This window comes from Aegilops tauschii, chromosome 2 (assembly GCF_002575655.3).
Source record: "Aegilops tauschii subsp. strangulata cultivar AL8/78 chromosome 2, Aet v6.0, whole genome shotgun sequence".
Taxonomy (NCBI): domain Eukaryota; kingdom Viridiplantae; phylum Streptophyta; class Magnoliopsida; order Poales; family Poaceae; genus Aegilops; species Aegilops tauschii.
Genome location: NC_053036.3, coordinates 601,966,130 through 601,986,741, shown reverse-complemented (window position 1 = coordinate 601,986,741; position 20,612 = coordinate 601,966,130). Strand labels below are relative to the sequence as shown.

At 42.5% G+C, this 20,612-nt stretch overlaps 2 protein-coding genes across 2 annotated transcripts; both read right to left on the bottom strand.

Moving 5' to 3' along the window:
- Positions 1–5,950: 5,950 nt before the first annotated feature.
- On the bottom strand, positions 5,951–8,386 carry LOC109747071 (ATP-dependent DNA helicase pfh1-like). The gene has a single exon (XM_020306159.3). It carries the CDS (start codon positions 8,384–8,386, stop codon positions 5,951–5,953), a length of 2,436 nt encoding a protein of 811 aa, XP_020161748.3.
- Positions 8,387–8,866: 480 nt separating this feature from the next.
- On the bottom strand, positions 8,867–10,469 carry LOC109747072 (uncharacterized). Its single transcript, XM_020306160.1, has 3 exons — positions 10,406–10,469; positions 9,386–10,306; positions 8,867–9,300 (listed from the first exon to the last, which is right to left on the bottom strand). Exons 1-3 carry the CDS (start codon positions 10,467–10,469, stop codon positions 8,867–8,869), a joined length of 1,419 nt encoding a protein of 472 aa, XP_020161749.1.
- Positions 10,470–20,612: the final 10,143 nt, after the last annotated feature.

Genomic DNA, 20,612 nt, shown 5'->3' with positions numbered 1-20,612 from the left:
CCGCACCCTCCAGGGACGTGGGCACAGCAACCTCTAGGGGCGCAGTGTTTCCAATGATTTCCTCCATCGGTGACCGAAAACTCGTGAGTGTTTGGTTATTCCTGATGGAATATATGCAAACTGGGGTGGGTAGGGAATTAGGAGGTCCAGGACGTGTGTATGTATATATATATATACACATATATATATGTGCCATATTTATGGAGACTTAATATTGCCTTCCAAAAATCGAAATCCATTTAATTTATGCCAAACGTTTCTAATTAGGGAAAAATGTGGATGTATCAGATCTTGGGGACGTATCAGATCATTCTCAGATTTTTTTGAGTGAATAATATCTTCCGATTGGATTTTTTTATCATTCCCAGCGAAAAGTAGCAATTCACCATTGTACAAAACCAAATATTTGAGTAGGACTACGTGTATCATACATTGAAGCATAATGCCAAAAGGTGTTCACTATAACTTGACAAGCAAATATGCTGACACTTGATCATACTATTTTATTGATTATAATACACCATTAAACCAAAAAGAGATATAACGACATTTGGCAACGACATGTTGCATGCACCATGTTGATACACAAGTTACTCTAGCGTCCATTCTTCCTGGCTTGAACGCGATCATTGACGTAAGAAAGTGTTTCGTCATAAGTCATCAAGCTGACTTCGTGGATATCTTTGACAAAAAAAAGTGTTAGTAAAAATTACAGCTTTTTTACATAATTACATAAGAAAGCACAATGACACAAAATTAAGAATACTTTAGAAACCCTACCTTGTAGATAATGATCATCATCATTAATGTCAGGAGAGAAGAAGAATGTGCTCTCCCTCATAGTTTGCAGGCATTGATCCCTCCAATTTAACTGTACGTAAGTAACAGCAATCTTCTCGAACAGATTTTCTGTGCGTTGCAAATGGTACAAGTGACGACCAGCATGCTGTTGACTTAGGCGTAGAAAAATTATCTCCCGTCTACATACAAAAACAAATGTTAGGCGTAGGAAATAATAATAAAATTAAAATAACCATATGAAAATCTCATATACTGAATGGAGCTTACCGAAAATTCATTAGGGCAATCTCAACGGAAGGGACATGCCGTCTATATACTGAATCCCACTGATGTTGTATCTTACCAGCATAGACAAGAATAGCAACAACATCTAAAAAAATGTAATCATAATGAGGCAATGCTATGTATGGACTAATGTGCAATAGCAAAGCTGAAGGTGTTGCACCAGTGATGGTTTTGTCACGTAGCGACAATATGGCCCCAAATTGTGGGAAGCACGGTGGACAAATTGACGATGATATCCTGTGGGCCGACATGCTAACCTCGGTCCTAGAATGTAGTGCGATGACATAATCCAAGCATATATACCAAAAATGTCCATCTAGCATATCCGTGGGGTTGAACCCGACGGAAGTGAAGTCATAAGTCATCCCGGTATGCATCATGTCATTAAAACGGAATGCTTGGTTGCTGTAGGCAATTGCTTCCATCTTTGTTCCCTAATAATATTATATAAACAAATAAAAAATCAGGTAGAGAAACTCTTTAACACATCTGCATACCAAAAAAAGTGCTATTTGTGGTGATGATTAATGACTTACGTGTTGATCAAGTAGTATACAACGAAGGTATTGGTTTCCCATAGCATTAACCCTGATCTGGGCCTTCCACAAAACCTTAGCACGAATGATCCAACAATTATGATATATATGTTCCATGTCAACGTTCTGGAAAGTCAAATTCCTGCATAGCATATAATGAATATATGAGGTAAATAAACGAGCGCGATGACAAGTCAACGTACATGATGATATATCTTGCCTGTTCATCGGAGGGATTTCTACACGAGGGATGTTGGGAGCCGGCGGATTTGCCATCACCCTCCTAGTTCTTGTCAAGTTGTAAGAGATCACCATAGTCGTAGAGGATGTAGAGGATATTGCTGAACCTGTGTAGATATATGGAGGCTAATGTATGGTGATGCGTGGCATTTATATGTTACCATAGTGGGAGGCGGGAAAAGCATTAACTTTCAAAAATTAGTTTTGGAGCTCTAGGTGTACAATAGAAAGTTTGATCATCCTTTGGTAACCAAATAAAGATTGATCAATCTTTACCATCTTAATAAACACAATTTATTATTAATAGATATCAAACAAACCAGGATCCGATTGCAATCGAGGAGAGTATCAAAATAATTACTGTTTATTTACTTTTAGTAACACAATAAATGTGGATCTCAGTATAACGAAGGAGATACCCTGTTACAGTAAGGGTAGTCATGTAATATATCTATTTCCATTAATGCACCAACGTTACGTCTCATGCTTCAAATAAGATAACTATAATTTCATTATGTGTGTAACAAAGTATTTATTGCCTTGATTGCGCGCAATATTATGTCTCATGCTTTGTGCTTTTGCAAATAAGTTGTGCTGAACAAAGCATTGAGTTATTATGCAATGCAGAGTTTTTTTTAATGAATAACTAAAACTTCAAATGAACTAAAATGAAGCATAAACATAAGTCGTGTGTCAGCTTTATGCCAATCACGGCTTCATGTCGAGAAATTTAATTTAAAACGTTTACTTAGTCAGCCTTTAGTAATTGCTGTGTTTGGCAGTAAACTTTTTAAAAAACCACAGTTTTTAGACATTGGAGTAAATTATTTTGAAGCATAAACAACACGCACTAAATATTTTGATAGAACCGTGAGCAGTTCATTCAATAATGCTTCCTAGCTGTATTGCTGTAGGTGTCTCAGCAACGTAATTACTTAAGTTTTCATAGAACCCATTGACAGAACCCATTGATCATTCATATACTTGTGTTCGGGCATGCACTGCAAGGGCATGTACGTCTGTGTTCCCGACTTCCTGTTATTCATTTAGTGAAAACAAGAAGAGAAATTGAAACGTGAAAACCCTCAGAAATACAATACTGGCTGGACAGTTTCCAACGGAGAAGAAATCAATTGCAATCTTACCAGCCAACACAACCGAGCGCACACACGTCAGAAACCAGGACTCGTCCTCGTCCTTCCCGTAGGAGACCGTGGAGGAGGGACCGCGAAGGAAGCGTCCAGCACAACACCATGAGGGCGAGGAGCACAAGTCCATATCGACTAAGGGCGGGATACGGGGAATCAAGTGTTGGCGAGGCGCGGCCTCACCCGAGGAGCCAAGGAGGTCAAGGCACGGCCGTGGAGGTCGTGAAAGTCGAGCGGCGGCCGAGGTTAGGGCTGGGCGAAACCCTAGCGTCGACAATTCGAGGCCGTGAGGAGGAAGGAGTGTGTGCGCTTGTGCTGTAGGCTGGCTCGCTCGGGCTGGGCTTTGGCCTTTCGCCCATGTGCACGAGGGGGATAAATAAAATAAAATTGAAAATCACATTGTCATCAAGCATTTAAATAAAATAAAACAAGCAAAATAATCTCCCTTCCTTATTTGATTCCGAACGATTACATTGAGATAAATGCTCATAAGGAGCAATGCAACAACTAATGCTCATAAGATAAATGCTCATAAGGAGCAATGCAACAACTAACATACTAAGATATATATATAAATAAAAATGTAGTCCCCCTCATGCTTGGTCCTTAGAAGGTGGTGGTGGCTTCTTGTCGCATGCTTCGATATGCTTCACGACCATCTCCGTCAATTGATTCATTTGGTTGATCAAAGTCTGCACCAACATGCTAGTATGTTGTTGTGTCTGCATAATCTCATAGTTGCTAGGACCCCCACCGTCTTTCCTCTGTGCATTTGACCCCGTGTCACGCTGGATATCCCAGCCTGAGGGGACATGTGCACGAGGGATGTGATGCACCTCTCGACGTCGGGTTAGGTTCTCAAAATTGTTTGTGGAAAGCATGCTTGGGAACTGAATAGGAAGGTTACGATCATGCATCTTTAGTTTCTTACTCTTTCGTGAGGATCCCTCACCAACACCACGATCTCGGTGCGGTTCATCATCAGCTTCCAGTTCACCGAGATCATCAAGGTGAATCTCAGTCGGGTGTTCCTGATCTTGATGGTTATTCTCAGAACTATTGGATGACGACATGTCAAAGTAAATGGAGTGGCAAGGGTGGAGCTATCTGGTTTGGGTGGTGCAAGGGTGTAGCAATTTATAGATGTTTTTAAGGAAACATTGATTAGAAAATCCGTCAATGAATCAACCGAGATGATCACAATCAGGAAATAAAATCATTTGGAATCAGATTTATGATTCAGCGTGATCAACCCAGTAGTAGTTTACAATAAAAAACAAAGAACATGCCATTAATTAAACTAACAATACCAATTTTTATGTCACCAACCAATTAGGAGATATAAAGGAAACCCATTAAAGGCTGATGATACACGTTCTGAATTGATGACATAGTAATGGTGATTGGCATGATCACTTGCCGTAAGATATTACTTGTTCCTTTTTATGGATATTTACTGATTCTGTAGATATTAAAATCAAGTTATTTCCTTTTCCGGTTTTATTAAGTTATTCTTCATTTCTAGTCAAATTTTTGCTTTGAACTTCTTTTTAGGAACATCTTTTTTGTTCACAAGTATAGTCAAGCACATTAATCTGAGCACCAATATAATAACTATGAAGATGCGGTTCAAAAATTCGACAATCATACAAACTGATACAGCTCATGGCAGTAAAAGTACTTCAAATACATGCATGCTTTCAGCCTTTTCATGAACACGTATGTTTCATCTGTTCATTATAACTGAACTGCGTTTATAACTTATTGGAGCAAACCAAATTTTAGACACTCATACAGCTCAAGGCAGTAAAAGAACTAAAAATACATTACTATATATAACAACAGCAAGCCATGTTAGGTATATATGTTCACGAAAACTGGACAGCATTTAAAACTGGGTGGAACAAATCAAATATTTACACACTCATACACTCATAAAGCTCAAGTCAGTAAAACAACTTCAGATACATGTATGATTCCAGCCTTTTCATGAGCATTTATGCTTTAATCATCTCGAGCATACATAACATATGTAAACCAATACACGCACTCAAATTCAATGTATCAAATGTAACCTTCATGCTAAATGGTGACAAGACATACATGCTCCATGTTGTAATCAAACTTTACAAAATAAATTTAACATGATCCGGGTCATTCAATAAACCGTGAGCAGTTCATTCAATAATGCTTCCTAGCTGTACTACTGTAGGTGTCTCAGCAACGTAATTACTTAAGTTTTCATAGAACCCATTGATAGAACACATTGATCATTCTTATACTTGTGTTCGGGCATACAGCTCAAATTTTAGACACTCATACAGCTCAAGGCAGTAAAAGAACTAAAAATACATTACTATATATAATAACAGCAAGCCATGTTAGCTATATATGTTCACGAAAACTGCACACCAATTAAAACTGGGTGGAACAAATCAAATATTACACACTCATACACTCATAAAGCTCAAGTCAGTAAAACAACTTCAGATACATGTATGATTCCAGCCTTTTCATGAGCATTTATGCTTTAATCATCTCGAGCATACATAACATATGTAAACCAATACACGCACTGAAATTCAATGTATCAAATGTAACCTTCATGCTAAATGGTGACAAGACATACATGCTCCATGTTGTAATCAAACTTTACAAAATAAATTTAACATGATCCAAGTCTTCATGAAGCCAATCATTATTTCTGATTCTCATATTACACATAACACAGTACGCTGTGTGACATGTACATTGTCAAATTACACATAACACAGTATAAATTTATTGAAATGCGGTTATTACTTGAACTGATTGGTGTATACCTCCAACAACCAAGATACCAAATGAAAAGATATGTCATAGAACCGAATTATAGCAATTCTTGACCATCGGAAGAGTAAATTGCATCTATAAATCCAACAGGTCTGTTAAGACCATACTTCAGCCTATAAGTACTTCCTTGTAGACGATGTTCTTCATTGAGGTCAGCAAGGACACGGTCGGTCTTTTACGCTTCTTCGGATTGTTATGTTGCTTGTTGGACTTCTCCTTTGGCTTCTCCTTCTGAATGAGTATTTTTATGTTTCTCTTCGCGGTGGCTTGAGACAAAGCAACATAGAGTTGACCATGAGAGAACACCGGATTAGGTAGATACACACCAACAATTGGGATGGTCTGCCCTTGAGCCTTGTTAATCGTCATAGCAAAGCTAAGCCTTATAGGAAATTGCTTCCTCTTAAACTTGAATGGAAACATGTCGTTGTCAGATGGGCACAGAGGTATTCGAGGAAGGAAGACCCTCCTACCAGCGTGTTGTCCAATCACGATTTCTGCATCAATGGTGTTCCTCTCAAAACCTCTAACAACAAGCCTAGTCCCGTTACACAGCCCATTAGCTGGATCAATGTTCCTTAGAAGTATCACTGGGCAATTCAGCTTTAGTTTGAGTGCATGCGGAGGGAGACCATTGGGAGTCAATCTGTTCAGAAACTCAGGAGCGTAGTAGCCATATGGGTCATCCTCCGCACTGTCAAAGCTATGGTAGATTACTTCATCTCCATGGAAACGCTCTATCATGCGGATGTTTATCTTGTCGACGTTGTCATTTGTCGTGGAAAGGATTGCGCGAGATGTCATGTAACTCGAATCTGCCATGTTGTCATCTAGACTCGGAAACACGTGGTCAATCAGCTTCTCCAGGTCGTCAACCTTGCCTGTAGATGGCAGACAGATATCATCAGGGAGTAGTATGTTGCCTTGATCGTCGGCTTCCTCTGTGCCATTACCGACCCTGAGCAAGTAATCTGCAAACCACGTGTCATTATGAGCCCTCATGTTGGTGATGAGCCGAAGCTGCCGCATACTCTTCCATAGATGAGAACTTCGGAGGCTTGCATCAATTATCTGGCCCCGTGACCCCCTTCTGACGACCGGAAGAACCTGCCTAAAGTCCCCGCCAAAAACAACAGTCTTTCCTCCAAAGGGTCGGTCGCGTATTCCCATGATGTCGCGCATGCTATTGTCTAATGCCTCAACCGCTTGTCGCTTAGTCATGCTGGCCTCGTCCCATAGTATCAATGAGGCCATCCTTAGCAGCTTGGCGGTCCCACTCTGCTTGGTGAAGCTGCACGAGGCTCCATCATCGCAACTCAGTGGGATTTTGAACCTCGAGTGGGCAGTCCTGCCACCAGGCATGATAGAAGCAGTGACGCCCGACGTCGCGGTAGCGATAGCAATCTTGCCCTCGCGCCTCACCTTGGCGAGCATCGCCCTGTAAAGGAAGGTCTTCCCCGTACCTCCAGGGCCATCAACAAAGAATATACCCCCACCACCGCGTTCAACAACCGCTAGTATCTCGTCGTATGCAGCCCTTTGCTCAAAATTCAGGGAAGATGACAATTTAGTGTCACTTTCGTCAAACTCAATGGTTGATTCCTCGATGATCTCTCTGGCCTCGCCCTCGGTTGGGTCAAATGCATCATCGATCGTTGGAAGAGCAAAATCAATAATGTCTTTACCCATAGACTGCAACATACCCCTAATGTCAAGCAACACCATCTGCTCCACCTCGTCCAGGGACGTGCATGTCCGACGGTAGTCATCGGACATAGGCTCGAGGTGTCTATCCCATAAACCGCGCACGTCGCCTAGCTCGCAGTGCACCAAGATTGTTGCAAAGAGCCTCCTAAGAGAACATGGCATAGCCCACTGCTCCGCCTCAGTAAGACAGTCGTCGAGCGTGTTGTCTGCCTCGATGAGTCCCAACCTTTCACCGGCCTCTCTAAAGCTCCCACATACCACGCCGTCGACGGTGAGCAAGTCCTCAAATGATGTTTTCCCCGGAACATGGTTCAACAACACACGAAGGTAGTATCGCTCCCCCTCGGCAGGATTGGCAGACATGATACGACCTATTTGAAAACGCTCCACCCGCATCTTCCAGAACTTCTTTTTCTTCTCCCACGTGAAGCTTCCGGGGAAATCCTTGTACAATATATGCCTTGCCCAAGGATGTTTTTCGTTTGCCTTGAAATACTCCGTTAACATGGATTTTGAAGCATTCTCGGAGGATACAACATTCTTCAAGTCAGCCTGTGCATTGAATGCAACCCTGTGCATATTCGGGAGATGAAGAGGCAACTGCAAGACAGGCGGGTAATTGGCACACAGTGGGAAGCCAAATATCCTCCACATAGCCTCCGGAGGGGTGACCCATCTTGCGTCAACGTATCTCTTGATCTCATCAATGTTACCATCAGCGTCTGGCTGGTCGATGCTGAAAGAAGCCTTATCATGGCCCTTATAAATGTACTTATAAATGTATTTTACAGCCTTTATGCTAGAGCAGACCTCGACGTTGATGTGGCAATTAAACATCCGTAGAAGGTAAGGGTTATATGGCACAACCCATCGGTTGTCCAACATTTTCCCTCGAACCTTAGCGCGTCTACCATCGTCTCTACACCGATAAACTGGGTATGAGTCCTTGCCTTGTATCGTGTTCTCATTGAACGGCCGCGGGTATCTGCACTTGCATTCATTATCTTGCATGCAAACATTCTTCGGGTTGAGAGCACCGCATGGTCCGTGCATCATATGTTTTACCACCATTGCATACAATTCCGGATACTTCTGCTTGTCTGGGAGCTCTGCGGAAATGAGTCGGTCATACTGCTCTGGGACAAGAAGCTTATACGTTGAATCCATGATCAACAAAAAATGTGCGTGGGGGAGGCCTCTCTTCTAGAACTCAACTACGTAAACATAAGCAACAACAACACCTAGGACCATCTTCTTGAGCAACATATCTTTCATAGCCTCTAGTTTGCCATAGAACACGCGAGCCACAATATCAGGTCAGTCTTGCGCCGTCTGTCCAGGAAGCAACTCATTTGTTATCTCTTCCCATTTAGGGTTGCAAGTCATGGTCAAGAAGATGTCAGGCTTCCCGTATGTATGGACAATTGCCATGGCATCCATATGTCTCTTCTTCATGTCGCGGTCGCCACCAGGGTAAGTTCCAGGGAGCACTATTCTTACACCAACAGCGCTTGCTCGCGTCTCCCCCGATGTGATCGCATCAACAACTCCTTTATACAAATCGGCACGGATCTGCGTCTGGTTCTTCCTGTACCACCTCAACCGACAGCTCTCAATCTTGATGTACATGTCAACCGCCCATTGCTGCAGTAGGCGTGCTCCACAGAGTATTGGATTGAAGATCGCAGGCCGTGTTTGCAGCATGTAACAGTAGTAGTCTCTAACGGAGACGCATAACCTGCTATTCCCCTCTGCACATGTTTGAGTACCATCGCGTGAGCATTATTTTTAAAAACAAGAAATTATTTGTAACAAAGTGGGACACAAACAACATACCTGCATCATCCTCATCATCATGACACAAACGAGGATTTTGTACAACCTCCCAAGAAACATTACGTTTGGGTAGCTTCGGATGCCAACCTAGCTCCCCCATTGGATAGAATAATGGATAAGACAACGGGTCATATGCCCCTGAGGTCACACGTATACTATGCCTTTCGTTGTTGTTACCACAAAGTGTTATCCTGCGGTCAAACCTTTTTGCTAGGTCAGTGCCCTCAACCCAAATTGCAGCGACCTCAGATGACACCGGTCTATTATATCTTCTTTGGTCAAGCCTCTTATCGGTGTTTAGGTCTATCCTATAATCATCGAGGTTGTCCTTGTGTGCACCCAAACTCCTAAATTGCTGGGAGTATGGGTTTTCTTTGAGTATGTCTACTAACCTCTTCATGACATCCTGGTCTAATTGCTTGGTGGCCGCCTTACGATGATTTAGGTTAGGGTCGTCGTCATAGAAGTACAACTGCAGATGTTCTGGACGGGAGCTAGGCCCGAACGAATGGACATTGTGGTAGATGGTGCCGTGTGCTCGGAATGTGTAGACCCCAGACTTCATGTTAGTGTAGTTTTCATCAAGGCTGACACCAAGGGTTGTGAAGGCGAAATGCCCGTTGAAGAACCGTATGTTCTCCCGAAAATGTCTAGAATCTGCATCCATGCTGGACCATAGCCTCATAAGCTCTGGGATTGGTTCCGGTTGCTTAAGCTGGATCTGGCCATTGCGACAGCAGAAGCCGTCAGTCTCAGACTCAAACTTTCTGGCCTTGCAGTGTTTGCAATTTTCGTCGACTTTTAGGATGTGAGTGTTGTCTGGAATGTTTGAGTAGACAGTGTCAAATGGATCAATCTCGCTAGGTTTAGCGCTAGACATGCTCGCTTCCTCGTCATCATCCAATATGTCGTTATCATATCCTGCGAGCATTTGTTGAAAAATCAAGTACAAAACAGTAACAAAAAATAAATGACACAACAATAAAGCTCCACAATGTCATAGTGTAGAGTTGGCAATACCTTCGTTGCAAAACACGTAGTACTCCTCATCAATCAAGTCGTGTGCTTCCTGCTCATCGCCCATGGTGCCGCTTTGGAATACATCGATGTCTTTTGCATTGTCGTCGTACAGAATGCGACAAAAGACAAGATCATGTTAGAATGACATGCTGAGAATGAGCATAAGAAATTGACAATCGCAATTGCATACCATCAGCACCGACAGAGTATCTCGGCATGTTCGTCCCCGGATCGCCATCAGATGAATCATCTTTTGCGGCCCGAGAGACAGGTGATGCGCGGCTTGGGGAAGTGGGACATTCAGAGGTTGAGTTTGCTAGGTCTGTAAGGGGGATTGCGATGCATTCTTTGCACGGTGTTTTTTCCTTCTTTCATAATTGGCCTTCCTCTGTGCACTTGACTCCCCCTTCTCAATCACCGACATGCTTTTGCGGTGCTGCACGCGCTTCTCGCGTATTTTTTCATTCTTTGTTTCTCTGACCTCCACCGTTAAGTCGTCACTTTTCTTCTGATGGCATGCTCTGCTACTTGCGTTTTTCGCCTCCCTTTGCTCGTTTGTTAAATTACGTTTCCGCTCATTGTCACTTTGCCTCCTAGCTAGAACAGTGTCCTGAATGACAGACGCGTGTAAAGTTGAAGGGGGGTATGTTGCTCCCTCTTCCATTAATTCTGTAACACTAGGGCTATTCAGGTCATCTGGATCAATAATATTTTCAAAACATAGTTAGAACAGTTTGATTTATCGGCGCTGGAGGAGTGCCATCTAGAATAGTAGGGCCCGGCTTCCGAAACGGATATTGAACGTAAGCGTATACCTGAAGTACCAGATGGACGTTTGTTTTGATCTTTGATATGCTTATCCTTGTTCCTCCAATAAGCAGCTCGCCGCAGGGCGTTTCTATGGTCTCTCTTGCGTTCTTCTTTTGTTTTTTCCTCTGTTTCTTGTGTGTCATTCAAAATCACATCTGGATCCATTACACACATTCCCGAAAATTAGAGATCATACCACTAAGATGCAAGCAATTGCTGTTTTAGTAGGAAAAAATTTGATTACCTTGTAGCTCGTTGTCATTAACGATCCCAGATGAGACCGTAGTTGTATCAGGAAATGTCCGCGCATCACGCGAGAATGATGTATAGTTAGAGCTAGTGGGGTTGCCTGGTGAACCAAAGTTGTCCAAACATATTAATGCTTAATTATTAAGACGGTTCTGACCATAATGGTTAAATCATTATAAGCTTACCTGATAAATGAAGGGTCTGTGCATGTTCAACTTGGACATTATATTGTTTCTTCCGCCGATAGGAAGCCCTCCTCAGGGCATTTCTATGGTCTCTCTTGCGTTCTTCTTCTGTTTTTTGCTCTGTTTCTGGGGTGTCATTCAAGATTACATTCAAATCTTTGGTCATTCAGAACATTCCCGAATATTAGAGAATAAAACAGATACATGCAAGCAATTGATGTATGTGTAGGCACAAATATGATTACCTTGAAGCTCGTTGTCATAGATGAGTCCAGATGAGACCGTATTTGAACCAGGAAATGTTTTAGAGCTGGTTGGGTTGTCTGGTGAACCAGAGTTGACCAAACATATTAATGCTTATTGGTTAAGATGGTACCGACTATAACGTTTAAAACAATTTAAACCCTACCTGATAAAAGAAGGGTCCGTGCATTTTCATCTCGGACATTAGGTTGTTTTTTCCGCCGATATGAAGCCCTTCTTAGTGTGTTTCTATGGCCTCTCTTGCGTTCTTCTTCCGTTTTATGCTTTGTTTCATGGGTGTCATACATGATTACATTTGCATCTGGTGTCATTCAGGGCAAACCCTAAAATTAGAGAATATAACAGAAACATGCCAGCCATTGTTGAATGAGTAGGCAAAATATGATTACCTTGTATTTCATTTTCATTAATGAGACCAGATGTGACCGTAGTTGTAGCAGGAAATGTTGACGCATCATGCGAGAATGCTGTATAGTTAGAGCTAGTTGGGTTGCCTGGTGAACCAAAGTTGTCCAAACATATGTCAGCTTAATGGTTTTGACGGTACCGACTATCATGGTTAAAACAATTTAAGCTTGCCTGATGAATGAAGGGCATGTGCATTTTCATCTCGGACATTAGGTTGTTTTTTCCGCCGACAGGAAGCCCTTTCCAGGGCGTTTCTTTGGTCTATTTTGCAAAAATATTCTGTCATTCATATTTTCTTTGGTGTCATTAACGTCACATAATCATGACATTCATGTCATTATCTCAAAAGCCAAATGAAAAAACACAACTTGACATCTAACGGTCATGTGGATGGTGAGATAATATTACCTTCTTTATCTCTCACACAAAGGACACCCGATGTGACCGTAGCTTCATGAGGGTATGTTACATCATTAGGCGAGACTGATGTATAGTCCGAGCTAGCTGAATTATATGATTCAACAAGCTTGGCCAGTACTTATTTAAATTGCGTAATAAGTGACTACCTTCGTGCAAACACAACGCATACGGGACGTGGATCAATTTACCAACCATGATAATCTCGTGTGGGTTTATTTATCTCCCTATCTTCGAGAACATTTGTGATATCACATAGATACTGGCGACGGGATGACTTCCCATTGGCTTGTTGGTTATCCGAACCATCTGCCTTGTTATTGCGATAAGCCGCCCGCCTACGAGCGTTGATAAGATCCCTATGATCTATAATCAGGGATATAGGTTAATACAACGAATCATGTGCATACAACTAAGAGCAGCCATCAACCTCACCAGATTTTGCAAGTACCGGCTGATTCTCATCTTGTAAGCTGACAATATCCTCATTTTTTTTCTTTCGATAAGCTGCACGCCTCCTTGCATTGTACTGCTCCCTTGCTTCATCAGCGTATTTTTTGCATTCATTATTTAGAGAAACAGTTTCAAGCAGTTCGGAAGCTATGTCGTCTGCATCATGTTATAAGTACAAATCAAAAAACAAATAAAACACACTGAACCACAACCGAATACGCCGGTTGGGAAGGTGGATATCATGCCTATGGATACCTTCAGTATCATCTCGCAGCTGTATCTTATGAATAGCATGATCGAGTGTTAGACTAGCCGTAGCCGCAAATGTTTGACCATCAGCATGGTATCCAGGCCTTACCCATTCTGATACATCTGTAGGGTTCTAGTCAGCATGAATACAAAACCAATGTTTGCCTGGTATGCAGGCAAACAACAAATACATCTTCAATCAATCATGTACCTGTTTCCGTCGTGTAAATTGGGTCAACATTTGCAGCTACGGTTACGATGCTTGGATTATATTCTTTCAGATTTGTCTCGCTCGTAGGGGCTGCAACACATTAAGCATGGTCCATGTCATTGTCAGATATGCACGTCAGGCAATACCTCACAGTAATTTTCACACAGTTATATACCGGGTTCTGTTGCGCAAATAGCTTCATCTTTTTCATCAACGGGTATCAAGGTTGCACTGTATTCTTCAACATTCTTACCGCTCGCCTGACCTGCAACACATTATGCAAAAAGATTGTTACTGTCAGAAATGCAAGTATTCCTGGTGCAGTGCTTAATACCTGTAGCTACGTCCTCTTCTTGTTGATGTTCACCGGCTTTGCTTTTTGCATTACCCATACGCAAATGGAATGACCGTTACCTCCGACTTGTGTCTGGTTGTGGTGTTCTTGAGGCCTGGAAGAAACATAAAAGAAACCTGAATCGGATGGAGATAGTAGATGCAAGATGAAAGCAAGAGAGATGGTGCAGATGATGGTAATTTACTTGAAGGCATGCACAAGATGGTAATTTACTTGAAGGCATTCACAGTTTATCATTCAGTTCCTAGACACGGTTTTATCTTGAACTATAAGCACAATTGCTTATGCACATTCTCATATGCAGGGTGCTTTATCATATTCTTGCCAGCCACAATCGTTGTTCATTGAAAGCAATATAATTCTGGTAATCAATTGCTCCTTTGTAATTAATCATGCTAGACAAATCAATTGCTACATTTAAGTTTTATCACAGTTTATCATACAGTTCCTTTACACTGTTTTATCATACACTTTAAGCATAATTGCTTATGCACCAACTCATCTGTAGGGTGCATTCTCATATGCTGGGGCTTGTTGAGAGGCCCTATAGCTCAAGAATTGCAGTTCAAGTCCAGCATTCAGGACTTTATCATCTGCATAGAGGTGGTGACATGTTCCTGATTATACCATTTCAATTCCTTACATGATGCAGTTTTTATTACATGAAAGGACTTAATATTATGACTGTCATGATATATTTTTTCAGAAGTGTTTGTTTATTTGTTTATTTTCTGGCATGTTCAGAATTGCATGCTTGCTTTTATTGCTATAAAATGTGCTGCTGTAAATCAAGTGTTCAGAGTTGCATGCATACTTTTGTACTTTCTGACATATTCTATGGAACAGATAAATAAGCTAGGGACACTGTACATTTTTTATATATATTTGTAATTTGGAAATAAGTTCAAAATCTTACTAAAATTATTTCCTAATTTTACAACTTAAGCAGAGAGCAAGTGATTAATTGTTATTTATCCCGTCTTTCGTAATCGCTAATTCACTGGATTCTTAATGTGCAGACTGATGCAAAAGCAAAGCATTTCAAGAAAAATTTCCTCCAATTGAGGGAAAGAAGGGGCCTACACCACTGACAGCCATTGCCATGCACAAACGGTGAGCTCAGTGCACGGTTTTCACTTTCCTAGGAGTGCTTGTAGCATCTGCAAATAGTGCCAGCTCAAAATAAGCACGTGCATCGTATTACTTGCTCTATCTTGAGAATGTAGATTCATATATTTGCTCATAGTTGGTATTGGAGTATTACATATCCATTGTGAATAATTTTAGACTATTCCATTGAAGCATTATGTCCTCATGCAATTTTTATTACATGAAATGACTTAATATTATGACTTAGACGATATATATCTTCAGATTTTTTTTGATAAAATAGAGCTTGCCTCTCTGATTTCATATAAAGAAATCATCCGTTCACAGACATATCTTCAGAAGATGATTATATTTGTTTGCTTTCTGGCATGTTGAAACACTTAAAAAGTTATTTGTTTGTTTTTCTGGCTCAAATATATTTGTGAGATTTCATTAAAATGTTAGGCAGTGAACTATGGTCATAACTTAAAAAGTTAGGTGTATGCCACACTTGCGATGTCCAGAATAGACTGTTAGCCTATAATATCTGAAAGAACTGTTTGTATTCAGTTGAAACCCACCTAATAGGACTGCTTGATTAGATATGCAATCAATTGTATTTGCTATGATCTTTTTATAAGCTGGCACTATCTCCACTGGTGTTCTTTTTTTGGAATTTGCTGGCATGCCTGACCAAACATGATCCTAATCTAATAACTCTTACCCTTTTACAGAAGAGAAAGATCCATAAATTTCCATACCTAGAGGAACTCGCCTTCTTGATGCTCCTTGCTTACAGAAGGTACTCCTCGGGAATTTGACCTCCAAGTCTGGGTATTTTGATCCTTTGCTATCTGTGCTGGGGCTTGTTGAGAGGCCCTATAGCTCAAGAGTTGCAGTTCAAGTCCAGCATTCAGGACTTTATCATCTGCATAGAGGTGGTGACATGTTCCTGATTATACCATTTCAATTCCTTACATGATGCTGACAAATCCTTTGTTTAAGCATCCTTGCATTCTCAGTTTTGCAATAATCCTAACAAAGTAATATATATTTGTAGATCAATAGGCCTCAGCCCTGTCCCATTTTCCATTGAAAATGAAACAAAGTAACCGAAGTTATTTTTTTATCATCAAATACAGATGGGTTTTGCTGCTGTTATTCACCTGTACATCTTCCCTGCCAAGCCATACGAGCTAATGGGCGATCGTTTCGTTGGAGATGTTTCAGTTCTGGGAGACTACGCTTCAGTTGACTCAGCGACAACAGCGGCCCCAAGATTATTCAACTGAAGCACGGGCTGCTCTGGATCTTCAGGACTGCTAAGCCTGAAAGGCAGTGACCAGATCACCTAAATTCTTGATGAATCCAGGAGTCAGTGCTTGCAGAAGCAAGATATGTGTCATCACCCCACGACACGGCGAATCGATTTCTTGGCTGACTATTTCAGCCGCTGATGACATTGAATCTCACATATTGAACAGTATAGCAGGATTACTACAGCAAAGTGAAGGATCATCCTGTGGTGCCTGTGATGCCTGTAATGTATGTGATGGCTGTACATTCTTATCCGTGGTGCCTGTGATGGCTGTAGATTTCATGGTGTGTGTGTATGAAATGCGATGGATGTAAATTTCAGATTCGACCTAAATTCTATTCATAAGATGGTTGTTTGAAAGGGATAGCCGGCGGCGGATCTGTGATACCTGGAGTGAGTGTATCTGGCGGCGGATCCTGGACGCCTTCGGCGGTGGCTCGTCACGTCCTGGACGTCTCCGGCGACGGGTCCTGAAAGGGATCGGTGCCGGATCCTGGAAGCGATCAGCGGAGGGTCCTGCACAGGACCAGCGCCGGATCAAATGGATGTGCGAGTTACGCGCCGGCGGTTTTGATGTGCCAGGGCGGCGGTGCATGGATGGATGGCTGGCGGTGAAGGACCGAAGGGCGGCGGCGGGCGAAGGAGGGCAGTGTCGGGCGACTGTTCCTCGCAAGAGGGACACGAGACCTCGCTCGAGGACGCACATTCGGGCGTTTTTTTTTCGCTGGTTAATTTTCACCGGTTTGTGCTCGGTGGTTTATTTTCGATCGTCTCAGTTAATTACGACGGGAGGTTGGGCGTGTGCGGGACTCGATCGCGGGGTTTTCATTGGTTTTTTGCGGCTGAGCGGGAGGTGGGAGCAAGTACCAAAGAAGTACCGAAAAAGACCATATTAGGTGGGACGAAAATAGAACCCGGAACGCGGACTACCAACTGAGACATTAGGAGTAGAGATCAGTGAGACTCGAACAGTCTTGCCACGAAAAAGATCATTTAGGATTACAAGCATCTTGCCGGAGAAACCATGGATCGCCTTAGAGGTTGTCAGAGGAGTCACCGGAATAGAGGAGGGGGGAACCATCTTCCATTCCATGATGGAGGTGAGTTTATTTCAATTATTCATTTTTATCACTTCGTCCTTTTTTATTTCAATTGGTTTTATTTTAATTCAATAAAATATATGTTTTTTTAATAACGGATTTAGAAAACTTTTCAAGCATTGAAAAATACTTGCAGCAAAAAAATGCCTGAGATTTTAAAAATATTCACTAAATTGTCAAAATGTTCATGAATTTGAAATAAATGTCCCTGCATTAAAGAATGTTACGTATTTGAAGTAAAGTTCACAAATTCAAATAATGTTTGTAAAATTAAATAAGTTTGTCGATTTTTATTAAATGTTCAAGAATTCAAAAAAATATTCATGGATTAAAACAATGTTCGCGAATTTTTAAAGAAATGTTTGAGAAACTAAAAAGTGTTCGCATATTCGAAATAGATCCATGAATTGAAAAATGTACATGAATTAAAACAATATTCATGGATTATAAAAAATATTCACCAATTCAAATAATGTTCATGTATTTTGAAAGTGTTCACAAATTTTTAAAATATGTTCCAGAACTTGAGAAGTGATCACAAATTTTAAATATTGCATTTGAATTCAAACTAAAGGAATTGTTCTTGAATTTTATAAAAGTTTACAAAAGCAAAAATATTTGTCAATTTCAGAACAAAAGAAAAAAATGAAAACAAAACAAAAGGTTATAGCAAAAGAGAAAGGAAAAAATACCGAGAAACAAAAAAACGGGGCAAAGAAACACGAAGAAGAAGAAAAAATCATCTGGATGCCTTCGAAAACCAGATGGAAGCTTCCCAAACCAGTCAGAGAAGCTTCCTAAAATTGCTAGGAACGCTTCTGCTTAGTGGGCCTGCCCAGTTGACATGCATGTACGACGCGATAACGCTCACAAAGCGTGATATATATATCAATTGGGGGTTATCTATTGGAATTCTTCTTCCTTCGGGAGCTTCATAAAGATGTGCAATCAATGAAGATGTTCCGTATACCATATTTTGAAAGCCCAATACATCAAGTTCATATTCGTCAGTGCCGCCATTTAATGCTCAATTTATAGGAATATACACAATGGTCATGAAACCGACAATCTAAAATAACTGGGCGCCACTATAGCTTAAATACTTCATTCGGCAAATCGTGCCAAGTGGAATTTGTGCGGACGGCCATTTTCATGACCGAGAATGGCTAGAGAGCCACACACATCATGTTTGGTTGCCTCTACCCCCCCCCCCCCCCCCCCCCCCGGCGCGCGCGTATCTGGGCCATGCTTAGAGTTTTGGTCAGTCTTGTTCCATTCCTATTTGGGCCATGCTTACATTTTTTGCTCTCTCTTGCTGGCCTGCTCATTGATAATTGGTTCAACATCCAAAAAGTAAAGGCATGGTGGTCCTCTTCCATGGCAATCGGAGGCAAAACATAGACCACACTTCATGGGGAACTAGAAATGACCACTAGCTTTTTCAGAATATCTCCTCCTTACCAATGTCAATTATCGACAAGATGAAAAACGAAGCCGCTACATGGGAAATCGCCGAGGCCGTGACGGTGCTAGCGGCACCGAAGGCTCAGAATGGCGGTGGAGCTAGGATATGGCCGGCGCAGACGAGAGTGAAGATAGAAGAGGAACAAGTGGAATCAGCAAGTCAGAGAGGTGATTTGGTGCAATTTGTGATGGGGTCGGGCTGTCTAGTCGACATGGCGAACGCGCCCGGGCCTCCTCATGCCCGCCACAAATTTCGTTTGGATACGAGGGGTACCGGTCAGCCCGAACGTTAATGGCCGATATGAGGAGCCCGTCTGGGTCGGTTTCTTTTTTGACCGGTTGCTGATCAGACCATCCATCCGGGTGTTTGAGGCCGGTTTAAGACGACCGGATGTAGATAGATGCTCTAATCGAACGATACAACGTCGATCAAAATCATACTGCATGGAGCTGTGGTATGCACACCTATTTAGCATTTGAAATCGACCTTGCCCGGGCGCACGAGTGGTACGTTGTTTACTTAACCCCTCCTCTTAATCAAAAAAATACTGTGGCAGCTAGGACATCAAGATCGGTTGGTACTTGGTGGTGAAATCCGATGACGGGCAATCCGGCAAATCCGCTCTTGCTCTTGGCGCGCGCGCTCACTGTGGCCACGATTTCCCCGTGCAGCGAAAGAGCCTGGACGTGCTTTGTGGCGTACGGTACGGTGGTGATTACCTAACCTAGGGTACGTACGTGCTCCTGGCTAGGCCAGGACTCGGGGGCGAGCAACAAAGGCAACAACACATGCGCTCCCCACGAAGACGCTCCGTGTCGGGCGGGCCTGGGTGCCGGTGGGGGTCCGGGTCGACGATGAAACGCGCGCGCGTGTGCGACAGAACTCGTCACGGGCCATCGTACAGAGCTCGGTGGCGTTGATGTTCCATCGGCGTGCAGGCTGGAATTCCCTCACGTTTGGTCTGGTCATGATTGTGGACACGGGAGGGAGGTGTGCCGTGTCCATCGACGGCCCAACGTCCACAGGAGTTTAGCCGTCTTTGTCTTTGCCTTTGCCTTTGCCTTTGCCATTGCCATGGGCGGGGTGCAGCGAACGATGGAGAAAGGTTGTACGAGATGACCGAATAGACGACACATTGCGCTGGCTCCCTGCTTCCACTGTGAATCGCGAGAGACAGACCGAAATAAAGCTCCGCAAGTTACTGTAGTCCGTAGTACGTTTGCAGGTATACGGTTCCTTTCATTTCCAAGGACAGATCAAAGTTTTCGGAGGTACTCCATAGTATACATACTACGGCACAGCCCGCTGTAGTGTACAGATACATCCGCATCCAGCTCCAGCCGTAGCCTGCAGCGAGCAATTAAAGCGCACTGATCCACAAGAGCACGAGCAAAACGCTTGCGAAACGTGGACGCGGCGGTTGCAGAGCCCTAATCTGTCAGGACGGGAGCTGCATGCATGCATGCATGCGCCAGCTTACGACGGACGGACCGCCCATTTCTCGTGCTTCTTTCTCTCGGGTCTCGCCACGATAACAACGGCACAAATTAGAAGAAACAAACCGCCAGGGAAGATGAAGCTAGCTATACTCTGCGTTAGTTGACGCCTAGCAAGTGCATGTGCATAGACTACAT

What these genes read in the sequence shown, in the direction of transcription:
- LOC109747071 (XM_020306159.3), bottom strand. Translation starts at nt 8,386, where the DNA reads ATGTTTAATTGCCACATCAACGTCGAGGTCTGCTCTAGCATAAAGGCT.
- LOC109747072 (XM_020306160.1), bottom strand. Translation starts at nt 10,469, where the DNA reads ATGGGCGATGAGCAGGAAGCACACGACTTGATTGATGAGGAGTACTAC. An exon ending in CTACGTGTTTTGCAACGAAG is followed by an intron (nt 10,307 to 10,405) that starts GTATTGCCAACT and finishes AAATGCTCGCAG; the next exon opens with GATATGATAACGACATATTG. An exon ending in TGATGATGAGGATGATGCAG is followed by an intron (nt 9,301 to 9,385) that starts GTATGTTGTTTG and finishes AAACATGTGCAG; the next exon opens with AGGGGAATAGCAGGTTATGC.